Source organism: Emys orbicularis, chromosome 1 (assembly GCF_028017835.1).
Source record: "Emys orbicularis isolate rEmyOrb1 chromosome 1, rEmyOrb1.hap1, whole genome shotgun sequence".
Classification (NCBI taxonomy): domain Eukaryota; kingdom Metazoa; phylum Chordata; order Testudines; family Emydidae; genus Emys; species Emys orbicularis.
Genome location: NC_088683.1, coordinates 345,508,613 through 345,534,437, shown reverse-complemented (window position 1 = coordinate 345,534,437; position 25,825 = coordinate 345,508,613). Strand labels below are relative to the sequence as shown.

General features: G+C 44.8%; 1 protein-coding gene across 2 annotated transcripts in view; it reads right to left on the bottom strand.

The window, feature by feature from the left end:
* The window catches only part of NOX4 (NADPH oxidase 4), a 157,691-nt gene that overhangs the window by 84,230 nt on the left and 47,636 nt on the right, over positions 1-25,825 (bottom strand). For both annotated transcript variants that reach the window (XM_065413060.1, XM_065413068.1), the window contains exon 12: positions 3,585-3,645. In XM_065413060.1, the coding sequence (XP_065269132.1) occupies positions 3,585-3,645 (61 nt within the window). The remainder of the gene's footprint in view (positions 1-3,584; positions 3,646-25,825) is intronic.

Below are 25,825 nucleotides of genomic sequence, written 5' to 3'. Positions count from 1 at the left end.
CTCCTTCCCCAATCAGCTTGGGCTTTTTCTCCTAGCCCTGAGCCCTCTCCCAGGGCTGGCTTCTACCCTGTCAGGGCTGGAGCGGGTAACCACCCCGCTACATGGTCCAACAGTGCTTTACTCCAGTTTGGGAAGCAAAATAAACTATATTGGCACAGCACTTTTATACTGGTAAAACTATGTGTACACTAGGGCTTTTACCACCATAGCTATATCAGCAACAACAAAAAAATCTCACCCCTAACCATCACAGCTCTGCTGGTAAAAGTTTTAAGAGCAGACCAGGGCTAATGTACCACTTAGATGGCACTTCCCATCTGCCAAATGCTTTATAGACATCAACTCATTAATCCTCACAACATCTATGGGAGCCAGGAAAGCAGCTTACAAACAGGGTAATTAAGGGGAGGAGGTTATATTGCTTGCCCCTGGTCACAAAAAGAGTCATTGCCAGAGGATAAATTAGAACTTGGGCATTCTTTATTGGCAAGCCTGTGCCAAAGCCCCACCTGTGTTTGTGACCTTACCTGATAAAGTTTTGGGGTGATACCCAGTACATTGTATTTCATTAAGCATAAGCAGACTGATTTATTAGAAGCCCCCATCAAGTCATTTAAAAGGAAACGAAGTCTTGCATGGATTGTGATTTCCTTTAAGAAATCTTACACAAGGAATTTCTTTTGGCACCAATCTAGCCCTTTCAGACAGATGTCTTCCAGGATAACATCTCTTCTTTCTCTGCCAGTTAAACACCAAACTGTGGCCCTGGAACAATGAGTGTGGCATCCAGGAGTTGCAGAGTCTAGCCCTGCAGCCACGGATGTTTGAGCAGTTCTACAAGGCCAACAAGGTGGCTGTTCTTTCCCAGGGACAGAATTACACACTCCACCAAGCCCCACTGCCCTAAATGTATACAAATCAGGTAGCTATGGATTCAAATACAGGAGAAAAGATTGGTCTTGTAGTTGAGGCACTAGACTGGGACTCAGGGTCTAATTCTGGTGCTGCCACAGGCTCCCTGTATCACCTTGAGCAAGTAATTTAGTTTCTCTATGCCTCGGATCCCCATCAGTAAACAAGGAATAATTATGCCTTGCCTCCCACCCTTTGTCTGGCCTATCTATTTAGACCAGGGTTTCCCAACCTATGGCCCGGGGGCTGCACATGGCCCACCAGAGCATTTCGTAAGACCCGCGCCCTATTTCAACACAATATACTAACACCAATTCATTAGCATTTTGTTGTCATGTTTACATCATTTTAGTTTACACAGCCTATCTAAATACACACGAAACAAGCTGAACTTAAAATATAAATCAATACAAGTGATTTTAAATCTTATTAAAATACGTTGAATCTGTTTGGCCCACACAAGGCTGTGCTTAGGTTTATGGGGCCCTCCTGTGTAATCAGGCTCGGCACCACTGATTTAGATCATAAACCCCTGGGGGCAGTGTCTGTTTCCCAATATGTTTTTGCACAGCTTAGCACAATGGGATCTCCAGTACTATTACCATATGACCATAAATGAAAAGTACTCTTATCTGCACCCAAAAGTCATCTTCAGGATGCATGTTCTGCCAACAAAATGGGAGACCATGCACAGCCTTTCTGAAAAGGTATTAATTAACGTGCCAGATCCTCAGCTGGTGTAAACTGGCCTGGCTCCACTGACTTTAATGGAACTACTCTGATACACATTGGCTGAAGATTTGGCCCACAGGCTACGCCCTTTAAATGAGTCTCAAAACTACATTTTCCCCCCGCTGTTCAAATGCATCCCATGTTCCATTGTATTAAATCACTAATTCTTAGGAGTGAGTAATTATATTGCCTGAAGATCTATTAAATATCTGCTCCTGGCCTGAAAATGTACTTCTGAAGTCATAATTATTCATTCAGAAGCTACTTCCTACATCTACTGGGATGCTAAATTTATATCTGCTGGAACCTAGGCAAGAAATGATGTTCCATCAACAGAAACCTCCCACAAGGAGTTGCCAGCTCAATTATCCTTCTGTCACCGCCTGATTAGGGATGTGGTAATCACTCTTTCAAACCTGTTCTGACTTCAGCGCTACACACATCTCCTACCCACGTGCAGTTGCCTCCCTGCCCCCAAATACTCAGGCCACAGGGTTTTCCGTTCAATTTTTAGAAAAGCACAAAACCCACGTGTGACTTAGCCAAAAAAAAAACAACAACAATCTATCGTAGGTATGCCTATAGCAGCATGGTATATCTGCTCCCTCAAGTCGTTCGAGCCAGAAGCAACCCAGGTTACCACTTCTTCACGGCATCTCACAGGTGCAGGTAGCAGGAGCAGCAGCCAGGGACATGGGAAATTGCTCTGAACTAACCAGAGCGTCTCTGATTCACCATCTATCTGCACCACCGCATCCCTTTAATTTACGCTTATGTTCTTATGTGCGCGTTTAATTGACCTCTCTGCAATACAGCGTGAGCCCTCAATGGTATCGGGTGTAAATTATTTGAAATGTAATGATGGGATACAGGAAGAGAGCTGTAAATAACAGGAATTCAAGCGGAGGAGACAGACCTGAAGGAAAGTACAACTGTCTATTATTCTTATTCTTATTTATTAACCAGGTTTATTATGGTAGAGCCTAAGGACCACCTGAGAATGGGTCCCACAGTGCTAGGCATTGTCCAGACACAGAGCAGAACAGAGTCTCTGCCCCAGAGAGCTTACAATCTGAACTGATAACACAAACACTAAGCAGAGGGAAAGGAGTATAACATACAAAACCATGTCTACTAAAATCAGGCAGCCAGTCGCACCTGCTGAAGTTCCCAACCCCTCAAGAAAGATCAGTTAGTTAACACCTCCCCACTTCGTTTTTTCTTTAAGCGGCTCTCTGGTCCTGGGGAGAAGTGGTGGGTACCAAGCCCACCCCACATTGATGAACCAGAGTAAGTGAATATAGAAGACATTCCTCTACAAAAAACAAATGAGCCGGCTTCCTCCTAAGACAGAAAATGCAAAGCTGGAAAATATCAGCCATCAGACACCAATGACAACTGTCACCTAAGTAAACAGCTGTCACCTCGAGCAGCAAATTAGAATTCTCCTCTGCATGGAATCCAGGTTGACACCTGTGGTCTGGAGAATATTGACAGAGCAGAGGAGAACATGAAAGCAACCTGTAATCTCAGTGTGCCATAGGTGTTAATTAACCCAGCAGTCAACCAGACTGCTGGTATTAAAATCCCCTTATCAAGGGAGTGCACATTTCAGCATTTCTGCAGGCACCATTACACTTGGCACAGAGGCAGCAGGCTATTGTAAAAAGCATAGAGACTGAAGCACATTACTAATAATTAGCTGACAATCAGAACATCTGTTAGTACTAAAAAAATGTGTTATCTAAAGAAATACACATCTGAAAAAGTCAGCGGTGGCATTGATAAAGCAATAAAGGCAACTTTTGACAAATAAATATGAATAACTTCTAGTGAGAAATCTTCATAATCAAAGTATGATCATTGTATTCAAGCCTTCAGGAGATAAAATTTCAAGTGAAGGTATTTGTGCCTAAAAAGGAAAGTTTGTTTCTACATACCTGTCCAGTCTCCCACTATTTTAAGATGGACCCCAAATGTTGCTTTGGTATCTGTCGGACACTGAAAAAAATGAAATAAGTTAAGGAACATTTCTGAAAAATAATTAAATAAACTGAGATTTAAGCACAATTTTCAGACCAGATCCTTAGCTGGTGTAAATGAGTAGCTCCAGTGATTTACACCAGATGAGGAGCTGTCCTTTTATTATAAAGCAATTGCAACTTCAGTAAAATGCAGAAGGCCTAGAACAGACTGATTAAGGCTCCAAACATTCTCATCTCTCATTGGAACAGGGCTGGGATGTATCCAACTTGGATGTGATTTCAAATAGCTACTCCTCTAAGTTGAGCCCAGCTACAATGGCTCACAAGGGACAGTTATGGTAACGGAGGATCGCAGGAGTGCAGCAATGCTCAGTATTGCCAACCCCAAGCATTCAAAAATCACTAGCCAGGCCTCCAAATCACACATTAGGAGTTCTTTTTAGTTCCCTTCTGGCTTTTCAACCTTTAGGGTTCACATTTTCAAGCTTATCCTCACAACAATGGAGGATAAACATTTACTTTTTTTCTTTTTTTTTAAATGAAAGCTGAGATTCTCTTGTATTCAAATGACTCCAGGAGGTCAGAGTTTAAGAAAAACACCAGATATCATGGGACACACGATAAAATCAAAAGAGTAGGCAATACTCTACTTCAGCCATGCCCCTACTCTGGAGGCCACACAGCTGCTTACACTGGACAGATGCCACCTGAAGAATCCCCCCACACCAAGCTATTTAAGCTACCCGCACAGTCTCTTTGAACTGCCAAAGCAGCACAAAAGGGATGAAGCAGAACTGAGGATCTGGCCCTTCAAATCTGTAACTCCTTGCTAGCTAGAAAGAGTCTCATCAACAGGATGACTTGCAGGACTATGATGATTTTAAACACAAAGAAGAAATAAGCAGCTATTCCTTTAGAAAAGAATATTCTTTTCCCTACTTAACAGCAACGCTATCAGTTTCCTTTGAAGCTACAGCAGCACTACTACACCCTAACACATTCCTTTTTAGCAATTAATGATAGATCCAAATATACTAACTTTCACACAAACAAGAGCCAACAGAGAAAGCAAAGGATAAGGGACTCTTCCTTATCTTATTTTTCTAAGCTTTAGAGATATGTGTGGATCTGAGGGGAGGGTTGGAACCCAGGAACTCCTGAAGCCTTCCCCTAAACCTGACACTGACTGACTGTATGGACTTGGCAAAGTCACAACTTTTCTAGAGAGGAAGGATTATCCAGGAATTAGAATACTGGCATAGGTCTTGGGAGACCTGTGTCCAAGTCCCTGCTCCACCACACATTTACAGTGTGACTCTGAAATCAGTTGCTGAAGTCCAGCAACAGAGTGGGGGTTTTCCAGTGTATTGCACCCAATGCAGCATGTATGATTACCTGCCCTTTGGGTGGGTGGCATGTGTGTGCATTCGGTGCAAGGAGCTTCTGACCCTCAGAGACCGTGTACGGGCTTTGGAGACCAGAGTGGCGGAACTGGAGGAGCTAAGGGAGACAGAGAGGTACATAGATGAGACTTTCTGGGGCACAGTAGAATGGTCCCACCCCCAGTCCAACAGCCTCTGTGCTGTTGAGGAGGATGAAAGTCTCAGGGAAGGAGAACATCAAACTGGAGCAGAGGGAAATGATCCCATAGTTGGAACCCTCCTTCCAGATGATGTTATGGTATCCTCTCGCACTGAGGATATCTCTCCGGGGGAGGAAACTCCAACTATTAGGAAGAGACAGGTATTAGTAATGCGCCATTCGATCATTAGAAACAGATAGCTGGGTATGTGATGACCGGGAGAACCGCATGGTGACTTGCCTGCCTGGTGCGAAGGTTGTGGATCTCTCGAGACATCTAGATAGGCTTATGTGTAGTGCTGGGGAGGAGCCGGTGGTTGTGGTACATGTAGGTACCAATGACATAGGGAAGGATCAGAGACAGGTCCTGGAGGCCAAATTTAGGCTGCTAGGTAAGATATTGAAGTCCAGGACCGCCATGGTAGCATTCTCAGAAATGCTTCCAGTTCCATGCGGAGGGCCAGTTAGAGGTAGGGCAGTGCTATTACCCCATTTTATAGATGGGGCACAAAGATTGAGATACTTAGGCTCCTAATGTCATAAGAACATAAGAACGGACATACTGGGTCAGACCAAAGTTCCATCTAGCCCAGTATCCTGTCTTCTGACACTCACCCACTTGCCACTGATGGGCATGTTTGCCTGGCCAATACTGGTCAGACAGCCTATGGACTGCAATCACTAGCACAGAATAATGGGCCCTGTAAGAGGTCCCCTGCCCGGCCTTCTTCCTGGGGCCCACTGGCTGCTCCAATAACGCACAGAGAGACTTCTCCTTCTGCAGCACCCGTGGCTTTATTTACAGACTTCTCCCACCACTAGTGATATACTATATACAGTTTGCAGGCCTTACAATCTCCACTTCCACCCAGAGCCTGCCCTCAGCCCGGAGACTGACCTTCCCCTAGCCATCCCCCCTTCCTTCTGGCTGCCAGCCAGCCTTTATAGCCCTTGAACCCTCAGGCCCACAGGTGCAGCCAGTTCTAAAGGCCAGGCACCAGACTTCTCCCAAGCCCCAACCTATTTCCCCTGATTGGGGCTGGCTGAGCATGGGCTAATTAGGTGCCTCTGCACCAGCACCCTGCTACAGGCCCACTTTATCCATGCAAAGGTAAAGTTTGCAGCTCCTCACCTAGCCCGCTCCTATTGCAGCTTTTCTGAAGCTCACATGGAGCATGCAGCACCCTTGCCCAGCTGTTTGCCAGCAGGTCTCCAGTACAACCCCGATGCAGAGCTTAAGTCTTCAGGTGGGTTTTGTGCCGGATCTCTGCTCGGTGGATAAATTTCTCTACCCAGGAAAATGGAATGATTTGTTCAATCCAGATGTCTGGAATTCCAGTTCAGCACCTTTTCTACAAGACAAGTTTGTGCCCGGCGCCCACTGGAGGTACCACCCCAAAGCCTGGCTGCCCCCGAATCTCACGCCCAGCGCCCGCAGGAGGTGCCAGTTGCCCTCCTGCAGCCCGACCATCACAAAGCATGGTTTTATAGAGAAATGCAGAAGTGCCAAACCAGATTAAAAACAAATAAAATTAATGAATATTTAAGAAAGATTAATTTTCACTTTTAACTGAGGCAAGAAGCAACCCCCGCATCCCAACCCTGCCCAGTCACTGTTAATGTCCAATGTGAAAAAAAGACTATCCTTCCTCTCCTGTTAAAACCTCCCCCCATCCAGTGTTAATGGCAAAACTCCCCTCAACTCAGGTGGGTGCAGGTTCAAGCCCATTGTCCTTTACATGACTTATGTGAATAATTCCCTTTTGCAGTACTCTGAACAATAACCCCGTAACATCAGGATTTATTTCTTCTCACATTTTAGGAAGTATATGCTGACACCACAGGCCTAAGGGTCCCTTGGAGGGCTCTAGAAAACCTTATTGTGCTATTAAATCTTCATAGAGGAAACAAACCCATCATGTAGGATCTATAGAGCCTAGTTTTTAAAGCCCTAGTCATATTTTTATTACATAAATAGTAGATTCACATGTTCTGTTCCTCTGAGATCAGCTAAACTTGAGAACCCTGGCATTTCCCAGACTGCCAGACAAACGAGTGTTTGGGTGGACATTAGAGACTGATGTTCATCATCAGAAGCAAGCTCCGCACAGACCAGGACCCACCAACTCAAAGCAGCACTAGACTCTGCCAGAACAACAGATGCAAAATCCGCCGACATCTCTTCACTGCTACAATAATCAACACCCCTCCACAACAACCCACCTTTCAAGATCAATGGGTCCTACACATGGCTATCACAGCATGTGGTGTACCTCATCCAGGACACAAAATGCCCCAATAACAACTATGTGGGTAAAACAAGACAATCACTGTGCTCTCAAATGAACTCAGACACAAAAACGATAAACGACAAAAACACCACATCATCCATGGGAAAAGGCTTTTTATAAAACAATCACCCCATATCTGACCTCTGAGAGTATGTCTAGACAGGGATAAAAAAAAAAAACTCGCGGCTCACCCAAGGCTCGGGTTCCCAGCCTGAAAAATTACTGTGTAGACATTCGGCCTCGGGCTGGAGCCCAAACATCTACATAGCAATTTCTAGCACCAAGCCCAAGTCAGCTGACCCGAGCCAGCCACAGCCATTGTCATTCAGAATTGTAGGCATGAAAATATGCAAGCCTTGGCATGTCTAAATAACACATGCCATTGACAGGTCTCTGCACACAATTACAGTAAATGCACACATGCCTAAACATCTGAAATTTAAACCTAAACTCTTTGGCATCTCTGGTCTCCAAAATAGAGTACCTCTAATTCCTGATTGAGGAAAACAAGTATATTCGGGACAATATTTAAGCATATGCTTAAATTGACATGTGATTAAGTTGCACTGAAGTCAAAGGGACTTGAATATTCTTAAAGTTAAGCACAAGTTTATGTGCTTTCCTGAATTGGGACCCTAAAAAGTATGTGTATGACCTTTAGCCAAACTACATCTCTACCTCGATATAACGCTGTCCTCGGGAGCCAAAAAATCTTACCGTGTTATAGGTGAAACCACGTTATATCGAACTTGTTTTGATCTGCCGGAGTGCGCAGCCCTGCCCCCCCGGAGCACTGCTTTACCACGCTATATCAGAATTCGTGTTATATCGGGTCACGTTATATTGGGGTAGAGGTGTACAAGTGTCTGAGTGACTTCAGGAATGCATGACGTGCTTTTTGCAGCTCTAGTCAAAGACAATAAAACTTCTTCTCCAAGATCCCTGGAAGATAATTTAGCTATTACAAAACTTGTTAGGATTATCCACTCCTAGGACATACAAGTTGTTTTAAGAACAGTATTTTAGTCTTTCTAAAAAGACGTATTCACTAGATTACCAAATTGAGAAGGTAGAGTTATTTCCTAACTACATTCTAGGACTGTTATAGCGAAAGAAGACCTTGGAAAATGTTAAATGGAATATTTCTGAACAAGAGAGCTGTGAATGAACCTTATTTGATGTACCAACCTGATTAAAATGCGAGAAATTATGCAAATTTATTGTTGCAAATAAACTGTCTGTGGACAAGGGGGATCCAGTGGACATAGTGTACTTAGATTTCCAGAAAGCCTTTGACAAGGTCCCTCACCAAAGGCTCTTATGTAAATTAAGCTGCCATGGGATAAAAGGGAAGGTCCTTTCATGGATTGAGAACTGGTTAAAAGACAGGTAACAAAGGGTAGGAATTAATGGTAAATTCTCAGAATGGAGAGGGGTAACTAGTGGTGTTCCCCAAGGGTCAGTCCTCGGATCGATCCTATTCAACTTATTCATAAATGATCTGGAGAAAGGGGTAAACAGTGAGGTGGCAAAGTTTGCAGATGATACTAAACTGCTCAAGATAGTTAAGTCCAAAGCAGACTGTGAAGAACTTCAAAAAGATCTCACAAAACTAAGTGATTGGGCAACAAAATGCACATTGGAAAAAATAACCCCAACTATACATACAATATGATGGGGGCTAATTTAGCTACAACGAGTCAGGAAAAAGATCTTGGCGTCATCGTGGATAGTTCTCTAAAGATGTCCACGCAGTGTGCAGAGGCGGTCAAAAAAGCAAACAGGATGTTAGGAATCATTAAAAAGGGGATAGAGAATAAGACTGAGAATATATTATTGCCCTTATATAAATCGATGGTACGCCCTCATCTCAAATACTGCGTACAGATGTGGTCTCCTCATCTCAAAAAAGATATACTGGCACTAGAAAAGGTTCAGAAAAGGGCAACTAAAATGATTAAGGGTTTGGAACGGGTCCCATATGAGGAGAGATTAAAGAGGCTAGGACTCTTCAGCTTGGAAAAGAGGAGACTAAGGGGGAATATGATAGAGGTATATAAAATCATGAGTGATGTGGAGAAAGTGGATAAGGAAAAGTTATTTACTTATTCCCATAATACAAGAACTAGGGGTCATCAAATGAAATTAATAGGCAGCAGGTTTAAAACAAATAAAAGGAAGTTCTTCTTCACGCAGCGCACAGTCAGCTTGTGGAACTCCTTACCTGAGGAGGTTGTGAAGGCTAGGACTATAACAGAGTTTAAAAGAGAACTGGATAAATTCATGGTGGTTAAGTCCATTAATGGCTATTAGCCAGGACGGGTAAGGAATGGTGTCCCTAGCCTCTGTCTGTCAGAGGGTCGAGATGGATGGCAGGAGAGAGATCACTTGATCATTGCCTGTTAGGTTCACTCCCTCTGGGGCACCTGGCATTGGCCACTGTCGGTAGACAGGATACTGGGCTAGATGGACCTTTGGTCTGACCCGGTACGGCCTTTCTTATGTTCTTATGTTCTTATGATTACGTGAAGCTATGCTCATCTTATTCCATCCTCAAACCAAACATGCATATCTCAAAAAAGTGGAATATTTGACATGTTATAAGATCTTCCAGCAATTTTTGCTAAAATGTTCATCTGTAGGCATTCAGCCATCCTCCAAAGACTATGGGACAGAACCTCAATAGGTGTCAATTGGAACAGTTCTATTGACTTTGATGGAGCTGTGCTGATTTACATCACCTGAGAACATGGCCCTATGCCCTCAGAGATAAAAGTCTTCTGTATTTGAAATGGTAGATTTACTGCTAAGAGGTTTAATGATGAGTGAGATGTAGAATGTGCCCTCCCACACACACCCTTTTTGTTTGTTTGTTTTGCATTCTGCCATTTGTAACACTGGATTTAACCTCCTATAACTGGATCAAATTTATGGAATATAATTTATTCTGCATCCTTTGCTGGGAAAAAACCTACTGAGCCTTCACAGACGCATGTTTAATAGGGAGTCGTCTGCCTCTATGTGATGTTCAGCTAACTCCGTGATACAAATGCAAAATCTAGCACTCAGGGGACATCATGTGGATTTGTGACAATCCCTGGAAGACTCTGTCTTCATAAACCAGCATATGGATTAGCACTCATCTGTAGATGTCGTTTATTTCAATCAGCAACACAAAGAATATGGATAATATTCTTAATTTAACTAATCCAAGTTTAATTTATTACTAGTACTAATACATACTAGAAATATACTTGATTTTATTTAGCAGCATCAAAAAATTCTGGACCAGATTCTCTAGTGCAAAGAAAGTGTAAAATGCTACTAAATCAGAGTGGTAACAGTTTACACCCACTTTACACCAATGTAAGTGACTACACAAGGTGCAGAGCAATGGAGAATCTGGTCTCATATGTGTGAGAGCACAAGAGACAGGAATTGAAAACAGATAGGTCTTGTAAATTATATAACCTACAGTATTTAGGGTCCTCAGGGACACCGCTGGTACCCATTCCCAGCCTAGAACTCTCCCTACAACCAGGGGCATGTTCAGTAGATGGCCCTTGCCTATAAATTTACCCTCTGTGGTGGTTCACTATGGATTTGGTAGCCTTTGGCATATGTTTCTGGCTATACTATTACTGCGGAGGAGTCATTGGCTGGTGGATGCAGCAGGCAGCACTGTAGAAAGTTCATCATCATCACAGAGGAAACAGAGGCTCAGAGGTATCAGAGGTTACATGACAGGACAGTAGCAGAGCCTGGACTAGAGCACCGGCCTCCTAAGTTCCAGTCCAGAACCTTACTCACTAAGCCAAACAATACCTCCAGTTTGAGAGAAATCTTTTTCCTGGATTACCTCAAGTAATTCGGCTTGTCACTGGGGATAGCAAAGGCGGGAAGAGGGAAAGAATCCTCTTTCGACTGTGGCACACTACATAGAATCAACATCAGCCTAAGGCACAGAGTGGTTTCCATAACCCTAGTACTTCCAGCAAAAGTGAGGAGCCAGACAATCTGGATCTCAGACCTCTCCAAACCACCCACCCTTGATGGCTGTGCAAGAATCCCTTGCTGAGCTGGCACCAATGCAAGGCATGTGCCTCCAATGGAGAGGCCCCCCTGCATTCTGCCCCCCTCATGAAATGGAACTGCTCGGAATCTACTGCCCAGGGGCCCTCTGCACAGGCAGAAGTGGGAACAGGACTAGTCGTTTATTGGCAACGACAGCTATGATGTGTGCTTTGGCTGGCAGAGGAATGAAAAGGAGCCCTGTCCCCATTTCGACAGCTAAAAGAAAGGTCACGGCAGAGCTGGATTAACACAAATGAACAAGCAGAGAGAAATTCCTTCTAAGAGGCTATTTCACTTTGGGAAAGAGTCGCAATATGATTCTGAACTGGAATTTGGAGACATCCTGGCAGGCACTGTAAACACCATGCACTCCTGTAGCTGGTTCACTGTCATGGTAATTGCCTCCAAGGATAAAACTGCTCTGTTGCAAACCTTTGCTATATTGTCCAAATTTGTGACCTGGAAACGGTCAGATCAGTTATGCAACTCAGACAGAAAGGCACTTAAGAGTTAATGTATATGAGAAAATGACAGAACTAAACCCAACTGAGCTAGATTTTCTTTCCCTCGTGGGGGAGGTGCGGGTGGATTTTCAACATTGCCAATCAGCTGCAAAAAGAATTTGGGCTTCAAAAGTTCAGTGAGCCATAGTTTGTCTGGTTTTCACAGAAAACTGATCAAAATATTCCCAAAACAATTTATCCTGAGATTATAAAACAATGAGGAAGAATGATGACAAATACAGGCATGCTATATAAAGAATACAGCCAATACAGAACAGCTAGTCTTAGGTTTGACTCATGGAAAGTGAACCATGTTAAATCAGGCTACCCCAGTTTTAACTAATGAATCACACAGTTTAAAAGACAGATGTCAGAAAAAGGTGCTTGTAAGGTTGTTGGGTTTTTTTTTAAGACGTTTATGTCTGAAAAAATGAGCTGTATGGGAAGAGTCTTCAAGGTGACTCCATTTATTTCTATTGTGGGCTACTTTGCAAATTTGGCTTTGTTTAAACTCTCTCCATATTGGGAACTTGGCCTTATGAGTGACTTAATTTAACTGAGAAGTGTCTGCAGACATTATAATTTGGTTGTACAGGACTATGTACAGTACCAATGACTATGTAGCAAACCCTAAAAGATCTCAGTTCTTGTAGCTGTTATAGGTGGATATTTGTAAGTATATAAAGTATAAGTCTACGTGTGTAAAGTTTTTTTGTTTAGATAAACTGGATGCGTAAAACAAAAATCTAAAAGCAAATGGATGTAAGGCAGCACACAATGAGCAAGAGAAAGGTTAATCTACACTATTTTTATTGCACTTAAATTCTTTTCCACACAGCTGTTAGATTTTCTATTTGTATGAAAAGCAGAGAAGCCCTTGGGACTTGCATTAGTTTGCCAGCAATATACTTCACAATATCTGCATCTCCCTGAGTGTTCTGTGGATCATCTCATAAAGCCAAGTTTACCATATGCAAAAGGATTAGGAACTTAATAAAGCTCATTAAAATCCTATCACTTTTAGATTTGGTTTTTTCTTGTATTAATCTGCTAGCATTAGGCCACTTCCTGAGGTCCTTACCTAGTTTTTACAAGGGAAAACTTCCAACAACTTAAAAATTTTAGGTATCTCGGAATCCGGCCCTTGGGCTTTTCCTGTTGTACATCATTTGTTTCTTGAGTTTACCGTACAGTATATAGGCATCTCCAATATTTCCCAGTTTTGTTCTTTGCATAATACTATATTACTTGCTTGAAAGACACTGAAAATCAAACTTCACTGGGGGACTGTTAAAATTCCACTGAAGTCAATGGCAGATTTCCCATTAACTTCAATGAATGTTGGATCAGGCCTCCAATAATACAATAATGCAATCCACGGCTTTGTAAAATAAAAACCTACCTCACTAAAGCAAAAGGAAGCATTTGCTTCCACGTTCTTGTTTACATTTGTTTAAATAACGTTCACATTTTCATTTGTTCAGATTACTGTAACAAGGTGTCAGGCACGGACTCGAAAGCTTCAGAGCACTAGTCCTCAACCCACACATGCCTAAGTTAAATTTGTCAGGCTGTTTAAACCCTTAGGTCAACTGAACTATACATATTTCTGAGTCAAAGTGGGAAGTAAAAAAAAAAATAAGGGAAGATCAGAGTGCAGAGGAGAAGCTCATGAGGATGGAAAATACATAAATAAACAATAGCCTGGAGACACCTAGAAGCGATATTAAATTTTTTCATGTACACAAGTAAACCTATCTCAGGTAATTCTCTATCTCGGCTTCATTAACTATCACTCCTTTATATAATTTTATATTTTGAGTATGTTTAATCAAACAAGGTTTGGCAACTACCTCTGCTCGTTCCTTTATACATGTTTGGATTTTGTGCTGACATTTTGAATATCTCTATATAAAAACATGCCTTATTACCCATGGAAACAAGTCTACATAATACAAAGGAAACCCTGGTACATGCAGCAAGCCATGGATTGGATTTATCCAACATTGTACATGAATAAAGAACTCAACTTTAAATGGATCCCTCAATTTTTCTGCTCAGACAGAAACTGCAATTCTAAAAAGGCAAGGTCTAAAGGTTTTTAACTGCAAATACTACCACAGTGATTTGCTTCACATTAATACAGTGATTTTCAACCTTTTTTTTTTTTCATTTGCGGAATTTGTGATCAAACACTCAGTCAAGAGACAGGGATAGATGGCATACTATAATACTAAATGAAAACATTACATTTCAACAATTGTCTATGGCAGGAGTGAGCAAACTTTTTGGTCCGAGAGCCACATCTGGGTATGGAAATTGTATGGCTCATGAAATTGGGGGTCAGGGTGCGGGAGGGGGTGAGGGCTCTGGCTGAAGGTGCGGGCTCTGGGGTGGGGCCAGAATGGCTAGAAATGAGGAGTTCAGGAGGGAGCTCTGGGCTGGGGCAAGGGGTTAGGGTGCAGGGGGAGAGGGCTCCCCTGGGGGTGCGGGCTCTGGGGTGGGGCTGGGTCCCAAACCCTCGGTCCCAGCCCGGAGCACCCTCCTTCACCACCAACCCCTCATCCCCACTGTTATTCAAGTTAGCTAGATCAAAGCTATCTCAGATACATCTACTGCAGTGTAGACATACACAAAGACAGCTCAATCGCTTGAGTCAAGACCTGGCCATGGAATCTATGCATTTAGTATACGTGCAAACAGACTCATTGAAGGACACTCCACCATAAGACATATTCATCTGAAAAGTCAGGCCCAGTCATAACCAGGCTCAGTAGTGGAGGCTGTAAACCATTTGCAATCACTAATAAGACCCTGGCCAGCACTTTGGAGCTGATTTATACTAAGTCCAAAGGCACTCCACACAAAAATGCTACTCACAAAGAGTAAACAGGCTAGCATCATCATGTTATTCACAGAAAGAGAAGAGGCTAGAGTCACTCTGACCTGGGTAGGTTGGACTAAAGAAGCCTTAACAGTGAGCCTTCAGATCTTAACAGTGTGTGGATTTTTAATGTTAGCTACAAATGAGTGTTGGAAGATTTATGGTGGGTGGCACATGCTTCAACTAATGCCAACAACAGAAAATCGGTGTGACACTATACCCAATATTCATCATAGTAATATTATTATCATATGATTATAGCATAATTATGATGCATTTTGTACAAGATGAGTCATGTGAGGTGTCATTGGAAAAGTTATGATTTGCTGACTATGAATATCCTATTTATATGAATGTATCATTTTTGTATCTGAAGTTATAAATATTGACTATGGATCTGTATTTCAAATGGGCTTACTCTGGAAAACACCCACCACCAGCCTTTCAGGTACAACAACGAAGAAGCCAGCCAGTGCTGATGGCTCATCAACAAAGACAATGGGGCTGTGCAATAGCTTAGCCTTCCTGTAAATGTTTCGGCCAGCTTGTAAATAATGACTGCCATGCCTCTGCAAGGGCATGTGACCAGACCACATGACTCTGACCTCCATTTGGGGTACCTGTATTTTTTCACAAACTGGTCTGGGAACCAAATTTGAAACAAAGGGTTCCCACCATATGGAAAACCTATATAAGGCAGGGAGTGACACCATCTCTTTTCTTCACTCCCCCACAACTCAACACATGAGAGAAGCTCTGAAAGAAAAGGACTTGGAACCAGGGTGGGGAGCCCAAGCTGCAAAGCAAGTGCAGCTTGTGCCTTAAGAATCTGCAAACCTGTTTGTATCATCAGTCAGGGTGAGAAATTCCTAATTCCTATCCAATCTTTCTAGTATTTTAGGCTTAGTTTGAGGTTTTGTTTATTTACTGGGTAATCTGCTTTGATCTTTTTGCTATCTCTTTATAATCACTTAAAATCTATCTTTTTGTAGTTAATAAACTTCTTTTTGCTTTATCTAAATCAGTGTACCTTTGAGTGAAGTGTTTGGGGGGAAATCTCAGCTTGGGTAACACAAGTTTGTTGCATATTTCTCTCCACACTGAGGGGGGGCGAACCGGGTAATAAATTCATATTGGTCGGAGTTTCGACCAGGGCAGGGCGGTACAGCTCTGGGGTCCTAAGCTGGGAAGCTGGAGTATCTTGGCTGTAGCCTCTCTATTGTTGGTTCACATGCAGTGGCTGGTCAGAGAGCCTGCATGTAACTGCAGCTGGGTGTGTCCCTGACTGTGCGAATGCTGGTGCAAGTGTAGGACTGGGAGTGGTCTGCAGCTTGTCACAGCAGCAAAGTGACAGAGGGAGCCCAGGCTGGTGGGTCAGAGGGAACACTGGAACCCCAGTTCCAGGTGGCACCCCGGGGGGAACCTGTCACAGTTGGGTTACGAGGAAATGATGGAGAAAGGATGAAATCTCCATGCGTGAAGTCACAGACAGATGATGATTGACTTATGTGCACTAGAGGTACTCGGGCCTCAGACAGTTGTTCCTCTCTCACTGAGGAATTTGAAAATAGTGGGCTAAGATTTATTGTGGTCTCCATAACTGCTGCAAATGGCAGTACAGAGCTCTACAGTCAAGAGAGATACAATGTCACAGTACCTCAGTGCCACTGGATTTCAGTGCCTCAAAGAAAGTAGATTTCTTCTGTGTCTCCTCTGATATTTCAGCCATGTTAAGATTGGAACTTGTTCATGGGAGGTCAGCATGCTCTAGGAAGGACTGAGAGGAAACAGCTCCTTCTGTTCTCTCTGAGAATGGCAGAATGAAACTGTGATGCTGGGGAGGAACAGGTGGTGACTAAAATTCTGCAATACCAACAGCGGTCCTGCCTTCTCACTGTCAGATGAAGTCCCAAAGCCCATACGTGTGAACTGACCTGGCCCCAAACTGAATGGAGCCTCCATCTGAAATGCAATGCCAAAGGGACAGTCTCCAGCAGACACCAGGTACTGGTTCGGACTGTAAAGCAGGGCAACAGAACTACCTCAACATTACCAGGAGATGTGTAAAGCCAGGGAGCAGCATCAGCTCTAGCTCAGAGGGGTCTGTGCTTGCATAGTTTTCAGTACCTTAAAAAAAAACAACCAAGAATAAAAAGCTTCCCTTTTCCCCCTTTCACTCGCCTTCCATTATGACCCAAAGTGAAACAGAGGGACACAGTGTGATGTGAGCAAGTTAAAGAAGAGAAGTGAGGGCTTATGGAATGTACCCCTTCTTGCTAAAGGAATCAAGTTACTGCTCCCCCTGTTCCAATTAAATGATGTTCTGCATGCTAGAGAGGAGCAGAATGAGCATACTGGATGAGCAGCTTGAATAACCTTCATGAAGAAAAGAATTATGGTCTTGCCATTTAAACGCTAGACAGGGACTCCAGAGGCCAGGGTTCAGTTCCCAACTCTGCCACAGATTCCCTTTGTGACCTCGAGCAAGTCACTCAATGTCTCTACAGCTCATTCCCCCATCTGTAAAGTCCTTCCCTTGGTCTGTCTTCTCTAAGTAGATTACAGGCTTTTGGGGGCAGGGATTGTCCCTTCCTATGCATATGTACAGCACATGGCATAGTTGGGTCCCAATCTCAGTTGGGACTTCTAGGGGCTACAATAATACGTGTCGATATACTGGTATGCTGAAGTGCTGAACTACTGAAATCTCTCTAGTATAAAATTTAAGAAACCCCTGTTGGACACTAAAGAGGACAGCCCTTTGGCTCCCAATCTTTTTGAATTTAGAACAGAATCGCCAGTTTCAGTATCAGCTACACTTTACTGGCATAAAACGGAAGATAATGAAGCCACTTTACGTGATAATTCAGCTTTGCCATAATGCCTAGATGCCATGGTGATGGACATATCGGAAATTGATTCAGATCATCATAACAGGCGCAATGGACAAGTCTCTAAAACCACCACAATAGGCAATTATATGTCAGCCTCCTTGTCTGTCTCAGTAGCAAAACCAAGGACTGAATGCGCCATGGAATCTCTTCCATCAGAGGTGGTGCTTCCAGGCTATGAATGAGGCACACTGGCATGATATTTTTGAAGAGCTTTCTCTATTTCTGTATGTGCTAGAACAGAGGACGTCAGTCTGCAAGGTCATCAATACAGGACTAAAGTCACACCAAAACAACTGAAAGGAATAGCCCCTCTTTGTGAAATACAGTGTTGAATTCTAATTAGAGATGGGAGCACCACTAAAAGGTAGAGGAGATCCAAGGAGCCCTAAATTTTTGGAAAGTTCTGCCCTGATCCAAACCTTGTGGCTGGCTCACACCTCTATAATAGCCTGAATCAAAACCTCAGATCTGAACCATTCCAACCTTTAGCTCAGATCCAAAACTGAAATTTGGTTTTCAGTGACTGATCCTGGTGCAGGATAAAGCTTAACACAGTCAACACTCCATGTGAAGACATACCAAAATGATGCACATATTTTTAGTCCTGTAAAAATAAGCTACATCGCACCTCCACAAGAAAGTCAACATAATTAAATTAGCACAGCTACCCCATACAATATACTTAATGATATTTAGGGTAGATGCAAGTTTATTTATTAGCCAAGCTACATATTGTAGCTTGTAAAAGACTGTGGCTTGCTTTGATTCCTTAGTGGGTTTAACTGAGACCACATGAAAGGACCCTGTATCTTCTACAGCTCTTTACATTTGCAAAATGTAAGGCTGTATGCCTCAAGGCATAGAGCCAAGCACCACGTGCCAAAACAAGAAGTGATGCCAACGTATTACATAAAAAGCTACTTCTCTTCTAATATTGCAATGAATATTTTAAATAGGAATCCCTCTTCTGAAGTCATTCATTGGTAAAAAGGAAACATGTGCAACCATAAATTACTAGTATTGTGGTTTCATGCTGTTAGCAAATAATCATCTTTGTGGTTAAGCATCTATAAAATGAGGAAATTCAATACCCCTGAGTGGAAGATCTAGAACTGAGACTCAGGCCTGGTCTACACTAGGAGTTTATATCGAATTTAGCGCCGTTACATCGAATTAACCCTGCACCCGTCCACACCACGAAGCTATTTAGTTCGAAATAGAGCTCTTTTAAATTCGACTTCTGTAATCCTCGAAAACTAGAGGAGTAGCGCTAAATTTGAAATGGCAATATCGAATTAGGCTAGGTGTGGATGGAAATCGACGCTAATAGCTCCGGGAGCTATCCCACAGTGCACCACTCTGTTGACGCTCTGGACAGCACTTCGAGCTCGGATGCTCTGACCAGCCACACAGGAAAAGCCCCGGGAAAATTTGAATTCCTTTTCCTGTCTGGCCAGTTTGAATCTCATTTTCTGTTTGGACAGCGTGGAGAGCTCAGCAGCACTGGCAACGATGCAGAGCTCTCCAGCAGAGTTGGCCGTGCAATCTAATAGAAAGAGGGCCCCAGCATGGACTGATCGGGAAGTCTTGGATCTCATCGCTGTGTGGGGCGATGAGTCCGTGCTTTCAGAGCTGCGCTCCAAAAGAAGGAATGCAAAGATCTATGAGAAGATCTCTAAAGCCATGGCAGAGAGAGGATACAGCCGGGATGCAACGCAGTGCCGCGTGAAAATCAAGGAGCTGAGACAAGGCTACCAAAAAACCAAAGAGGCAAACCGACGCTCCGGATCCCAGCCCCACACATCACGTTTCTACGAGGCACTGCATTCCATCCTAGGTGCGGCCGCCACCACTACCCCACCAGTGACCGTGGACTCCGAGGATGGGATATTGTCCACGGCCGGTTCCTCCTCGGAAATGTTAGGTGACGGGGAAGATGAGGAAGGAGATGAGGAGGACGAGGCAGTCGACAGCGCTTGCACCGCTGATTTCCCCGACAGCCAGGAGCTCTTCATCACCCTTACCGAGATCCCCTACCAACCGTCCACAGCCCTTACCCCGGACACCGAATCAGGGGAAGGATCAAGCAGTGAGTGCTTTAAACATCTAAACATTTAATTGTAACATAACTGGAATATTTATATTGTTAAGAATGGGCTTTTCAGTCACTCATTTAAACATAGAAACTTTTATTTATAACAAAACAGGAATATTAAGTATATTAGTAATTTGTTGTTCATGATTTAGTTGGCTTAGTGAACTATTTACTCCTAACTATGTATAGAAAATCAAGTACTGTCCGGATATTCATGATTAGGCCACCACAGGACGCTCCACTCTGTAGTCCCTTATGCTGAACTTAAATGAAAAGACGGTCAATGTGCCCGGGAATGGACAGACAGTCCTCCTGGGATAGCTCGGCATAGCTCTCCTGGAGGTACCGCTCCAGCATGCGCATGAGGTTCCACGGCAGGGCGATCTTGTTCGGTCCCCCGTGGTAACACACGTTCCCACGCCATGAGTCCATCAGGTAGTCCGGGATCAGTGCGCGGCACAGCATGGCGGCATACGGCCCAGGCCTCTGCATGGTCTCACGCAGCATCCTTCCCCTCTCGGTCTCCGAGATCCTCATGAGTGTAATGTCACACATGACGCCCTGCTTTAAATTAGGGAGGGGAATGTTAGTATTGGGACTGCTTTACAGCCACGCGGTGGAGGCGGCAGAGGGGCAGCATACAGGGATCTTTCCCGGGGACAGCCGCGAGGTGGTGGGACAGGGGCAGAGCTCATGCTTCCCTGATTGCTGCCAGCAGAGAGTGGCCTTGCATTCAGTGCGAAAGGAGCCCAGTGCTACTATTACATTTTTAAGCTGCCACAAGTCTACGGCTTACCATGTTTTCCTGCAGCAGAAGTAGAGGTGTCCTGCAACGCGTCTCTGATCGCAACTGCAGGACCCCAGACACAGAAGGCGAGGGCCGAAAATTCGACCTTGTCCTGAGTGCGCATGTGAAAGGTCCAGTGCATGGTGTTGTTCACAGAGAAAGACTATGTTCTTTGTTAGCAACTTCATTTATCTGTCTCAGGAATTTACTCCCTTTTTCCCATTCCCACAGACACATCTGCGACTGTCTCCCAACCCAGCCTGGCATCACACTCCCAGAGGCTAGCGCAGATTAGAAGAAGGAAGAGAAAGACGCGGGAAGACATGTTTTATGAACTTATGGACTGCTCACGAGAGCAGGCAGCCCAGACGACACAGTGGAGGGAGAACTTGTCACAAATGCACAGAGCAGTCATGGAACGGGAGGAGAGGTGGCGCCAGGAGGACCAGCAGGCTACTCAAACCCTGCTTGGACTAATGAGGGAGCAAACGGAGACGCTCCGGCGCCTAGTGGATGTTCTGCAAGACCGGAGACAGGAGGACAGAGCCCTGCTGCTGTCTATCTCTAACCGCCCTCCCCCGCCACCAAGTCCCACACCCCCCTCACCAAAAGTACAAAGAAGGAGGGGCGGCAAGGGCCGTTAAAACTTTCAGTCGGCCCCTACACACTGCTGCAGCAATGGAAGGCTCTCGTTCCAAAGTTTGAAAAGTCCTTTCCTACCCATCTCACACTAGCCCACGTCCAAGTTTCCTCCCCCCCCTTTTCATGTGCGGTTCATAATAAAACATCTGTTTCTGTTAAGTACTGTTTCCGAGAGTGTCTTTTGGAGGGGATTCTGTCTGAAGGGGGGGAACGGGTTTGTTACTTGGACAGGACAGTCACCTGTGGCAGGCTACAGAGGCGGGGGCAGGTCCAGCATCAGGACACATACACAGTACAGTCACCAGTTACCCTGGTCAGTCTGGGAGGCGGTTTTCATGTTCTGGGGTGCGAGGGGTTTGATCTGTGACTTTGTGGCGGGGGAGGGCAGTTAGAGATCCTATGCCGCGGTCCTTATCCTGGATCACAGAGCCACGCAGCAGGGGATCTGTTACCCTCCGCCCCCTGCCAGAAAGTCACTTGGCCGACACATACATGCAGTCCCGCCCAGGACTGCTGGCAGGCTGCGTTGAAACAACCAATCCAGCACTGCGGAGCCTGTCATTCCCGGACTTTAGAAGCATCATTTGCATCAAAACACTAAGCCCGCCCCCCGCCACAGTCTGCGTCCCCGGTTTAAAACATTCCCGCGAAAACAGTAAAAAAGAGAACCTTGTTCATTAACAAAACGGAACAGATTTTATTTGTTGGGAAGGTGGGGAAGGGGGTATGTAACTTGGAAGGATAGTCAACAGTAACTGGGTAAAGAAACGGGGGCAGGTTCAGCATCTGTGTCCACAAAGTAAAAAGTCACTGGAGACCCTGATCAGTCAGGAACCTGGCTTTCAAAGCCTCCCTGATGCACAGCGCGTCCCGCTGTGATCTTCTAATCGCCCTGCTGTCTGGCTGGACGTAATCAGAAGCCAGGCTATTTGCCTCAACCTCCCACCCCGACATATAGGTCTCCCCCTTGCTCTCACACAAATTGTGGAGCACACAGCAAGCAGCTATCACAATGGGGATATTGGTCTCGCTGAGATCACAGCGAGTGAGTAGGCTTCTCCATCTCCCCTTGAGACGGCCAAAAGCACACTCCACCACCATTCTGCACTTGCTGAGCCGGTAGTTGAATAGTTCTTTCCCTGAGTCCAGTGCGCCAGTGTAGGGCTTCATGAGCCAGGGCATTAGCGGGTATGCAGGGTCCCCGAGGATGACTGTAGGCATCTCCACATCCCCAACAGTTACTTTGTGGTCCGGGAAGTAAAGACCTTCCTGAAGCCGTCTACACAGACCAGAGTTCCTGAACACCCTAGCGTCATGAACCTTGCCAGGCCATCCAACGTAGATATTGGTAAAACGTCCCCGATGGTCCACCAGTGCTTGCAGCACCATGGAAAAGTAGCCCTTCCGGTTGATGTACTGGCTGGCCTGGTGGTCCGGTCCCAGGATAGGGATGTGAGTCCCATCTATTGCCCCACCGCAGTTTGGGAATCCCATCTCGGCAAAGCCATCTCTGATGAGCTCCACGTTTCCCAGGGTCACTACCTTAGATAGCAGTAGCTTGACGATTGCCCTGGCTACTTGCATAACAGCAACCCCCACGGTAGACTTGCCCACGCCAAACTGGTTAGCGATGGACCGGTAGCTGTCTGGCGTTGCGAGCTTCCAGAGGGCTATGGCCACTCGCTTCTGGACAGTCAGGGCTGCCCGCATCCGGGTGTCCTTTCGCTTCAGGGCAGGGGACAGCAACTCACACAGTTCGAGGAAAGTCCCCTTCCGCATGCGAAAGTTGCGCAGCCACTGGGATTCATCCCAGACCTGCAGCACTATGCGGTCCCACCATTCCGTGCTTGTTTCACGGGCCCAGAATCGCCGTTCAACAGTATCAACAAGACCCAGTGACAGCGAGATGTCCTGGGCGCTGGGTCTCATGTTCTCAGAGAGGTCGGAGCTAGTGTCCGACTTCATGCCGTCACGGTGGTGCCGTAGCCTCCTCTCATGATTGATCTGCAGCTGCCTCTGGTACAGGTGGAGGAGAAGCTGCGAGGCGTTGAGAACTGCCACAACTGCAGCGATGGTCGCAGCGGGATCCATGCTCGCACTGCTGTGGCGTCCGCGCTGTCAGTAATCAGAAAAGCGCGCGAACTGATTTCCCGCCGGCGCTTTCAGGGAGGGAGGGAGGGATGGCGTGAGTGACGGACGGATGACGACAGGCGCCCAAAAGCACCCTCGACACATTTTTTTACCCAGAAGGCATTTGGGGCTCGACCCAGAATTCCAATGGGCAGGGGGGACTGCGGGAACTGTGGGATAGCTGCCCACAGTGCACCGCTTCCAATGTCGACGCTTGCCCCGTTAGTGTGGACTCACAAAGTCTCACAAAGTCGAATTACTGTCCTTAGTGTGGACACACACGTTCGACTTAGTAATATCGATTCCACATAGTCGAATTAACTAAAATCGAAGTACTCTCGTAGTGTAGACAAGGCCTCAAAGAAACAAAAGACAAAGATTTCTACAAAACTCTCCATATAAACTATTGGCCCTGATTCTCCTCTCACTCGCGTAGTTAAAATCAAAAGCAACTTTGCTGACAACAGTGGAGTTGAATCATTTTAAAACTGGTGTAAATGAGAGGATCAGCCCCATAAATGTGTCTTTTTTTTTTTTTTTTGGAAGGGGGAAAGAAAGGGGAGGAGAATTTTGATCCGATGGTACCAAAAAGAGTGAAAGCAATGCTTTGGAAATCTAAACTGAACTTTTACAGGACCAGCACTATTGTGTTGGAAACAAACATAACTGTTGATGTTTGCTATTACTGAAGAGCCTTAAGAGATGGCTCCAGGCGTTAAGCATTAAACTGCATGACAGAATGCATAAATTCCACCCTCCCAATCACAGAGAAACTGCTGAGCAATTAACACATGTAGAGAGATGTCCTGGGGACTAAAGGCACGATTTCCAGATGTGACTACTGATTTGGGGTGCCTCAATTCTGAGGTTCCCAACTTGTGACACCTTAAATGGGCCTGATTTTCATAGTATTCTGAGCATCAGCCCTCTGAAAATCAGGTCCCTTTAAGGAATTTTAAATTGGGCACCCTAAAATGGAGGCATCCAGAAATCACTAGCCCCTTTTGAAAATCTTGGCCAAAAATATATATTTACACAGAAATATAGGACTCACAAGATTAATCTGTGTAACACAGAGAGAGAAACATCTCATATCCTAATTAAAAGTAAGTGATATACAATTTTTTTTTTAAATATCCTTGCCAACAAAAAAAGGTAAAATGCCTTGAACATTTTTGTTACCTTGTTAGGTAACCCCCCTATTAAAGTGCATAATAAGCCTGTAGCCCTGATCCAAAGCCCCTTGCAGTAAGTGGAAAGATTCCCATTGATCTGAATGAGCTCTGAACAAGGCCCTGTGGGAGTTCAGAAGCCTTGGCACACAGGCTGCAATAAAGGAAAGAATCCATGTTTATTTTGTTTTACTCCACCGGGGTTTTGTTCTGAAAAGTGATAGGAAATATTCATCTAAAGTAAGGAAATCGGGCACACAAGGGTCCAAGTAGAAGAGTTTCTGAATGCCACACCAAACAGCACTTTGGGAGTGACTGTTCGATGCTCTGAAAGGGACCTAGGGAAATAAATATTCTTAAATCTGCTTAATAGAGAGCATATTGACAAAAGTTGTACAAAGGTAGCTGAGAGGCAATGGGGAGGGTGATGTACCCTATTCAAGGATGGTGCAACGTCTATTCTATTCTGAGCTACCTGGGAGCCCCCAAAAGAATTTGCTGAGCTGACCAGCAGGATTCCTCCAGGGGACTGCAGAAGCTGTGCAGCCTCTTTCCCACCCCTCTGGAAACTTGAAATCTTGAGCAAGACAAAATGAAAGAACGGATAAAAATAAATGGAATTTTCATATTAGCAAAGAAAAATGTGTTTTCAAGTAGCAAAACGTTTCAGTCATTGGAGCAGGCTGGAGGAAGAGCCACAGGATCAATGACTGCATGGATCCAGTGATTTCAACAGGGTGCACAAGTGGCACTGAAGCCTTTGACTGCAGATCCAGCTTAGAGGGTAAAATAGCAGTCACAGTAGAGGTAGGCAGGGAAGCAGCTCTGAGCCCTAGGTAGTGATATGGATTTTGCCTCTCCAAATCCACGTACGAGTTTCACGCCTTACCCTTTCCACTGGGGGGGGCAGGGAGGGAGAGGACTATTAAATTGCACAAATTACTCCACCTCTTTACAAAATGCCATCTTATTTACCTCGCTTGGCTGATTTAGTGTACACAGAGACAGGTTGGAGTTCTGCTAGGGGCTTCAATGGGAGCAGGTATTGGGCTTCCACCCCAGCCTTACTTAATACCAGGCTCTAATCCAAGCAGCAACATATTGAACCTTTTTTTGTTTGTTTTTTAAAGAGGGACCAATAAA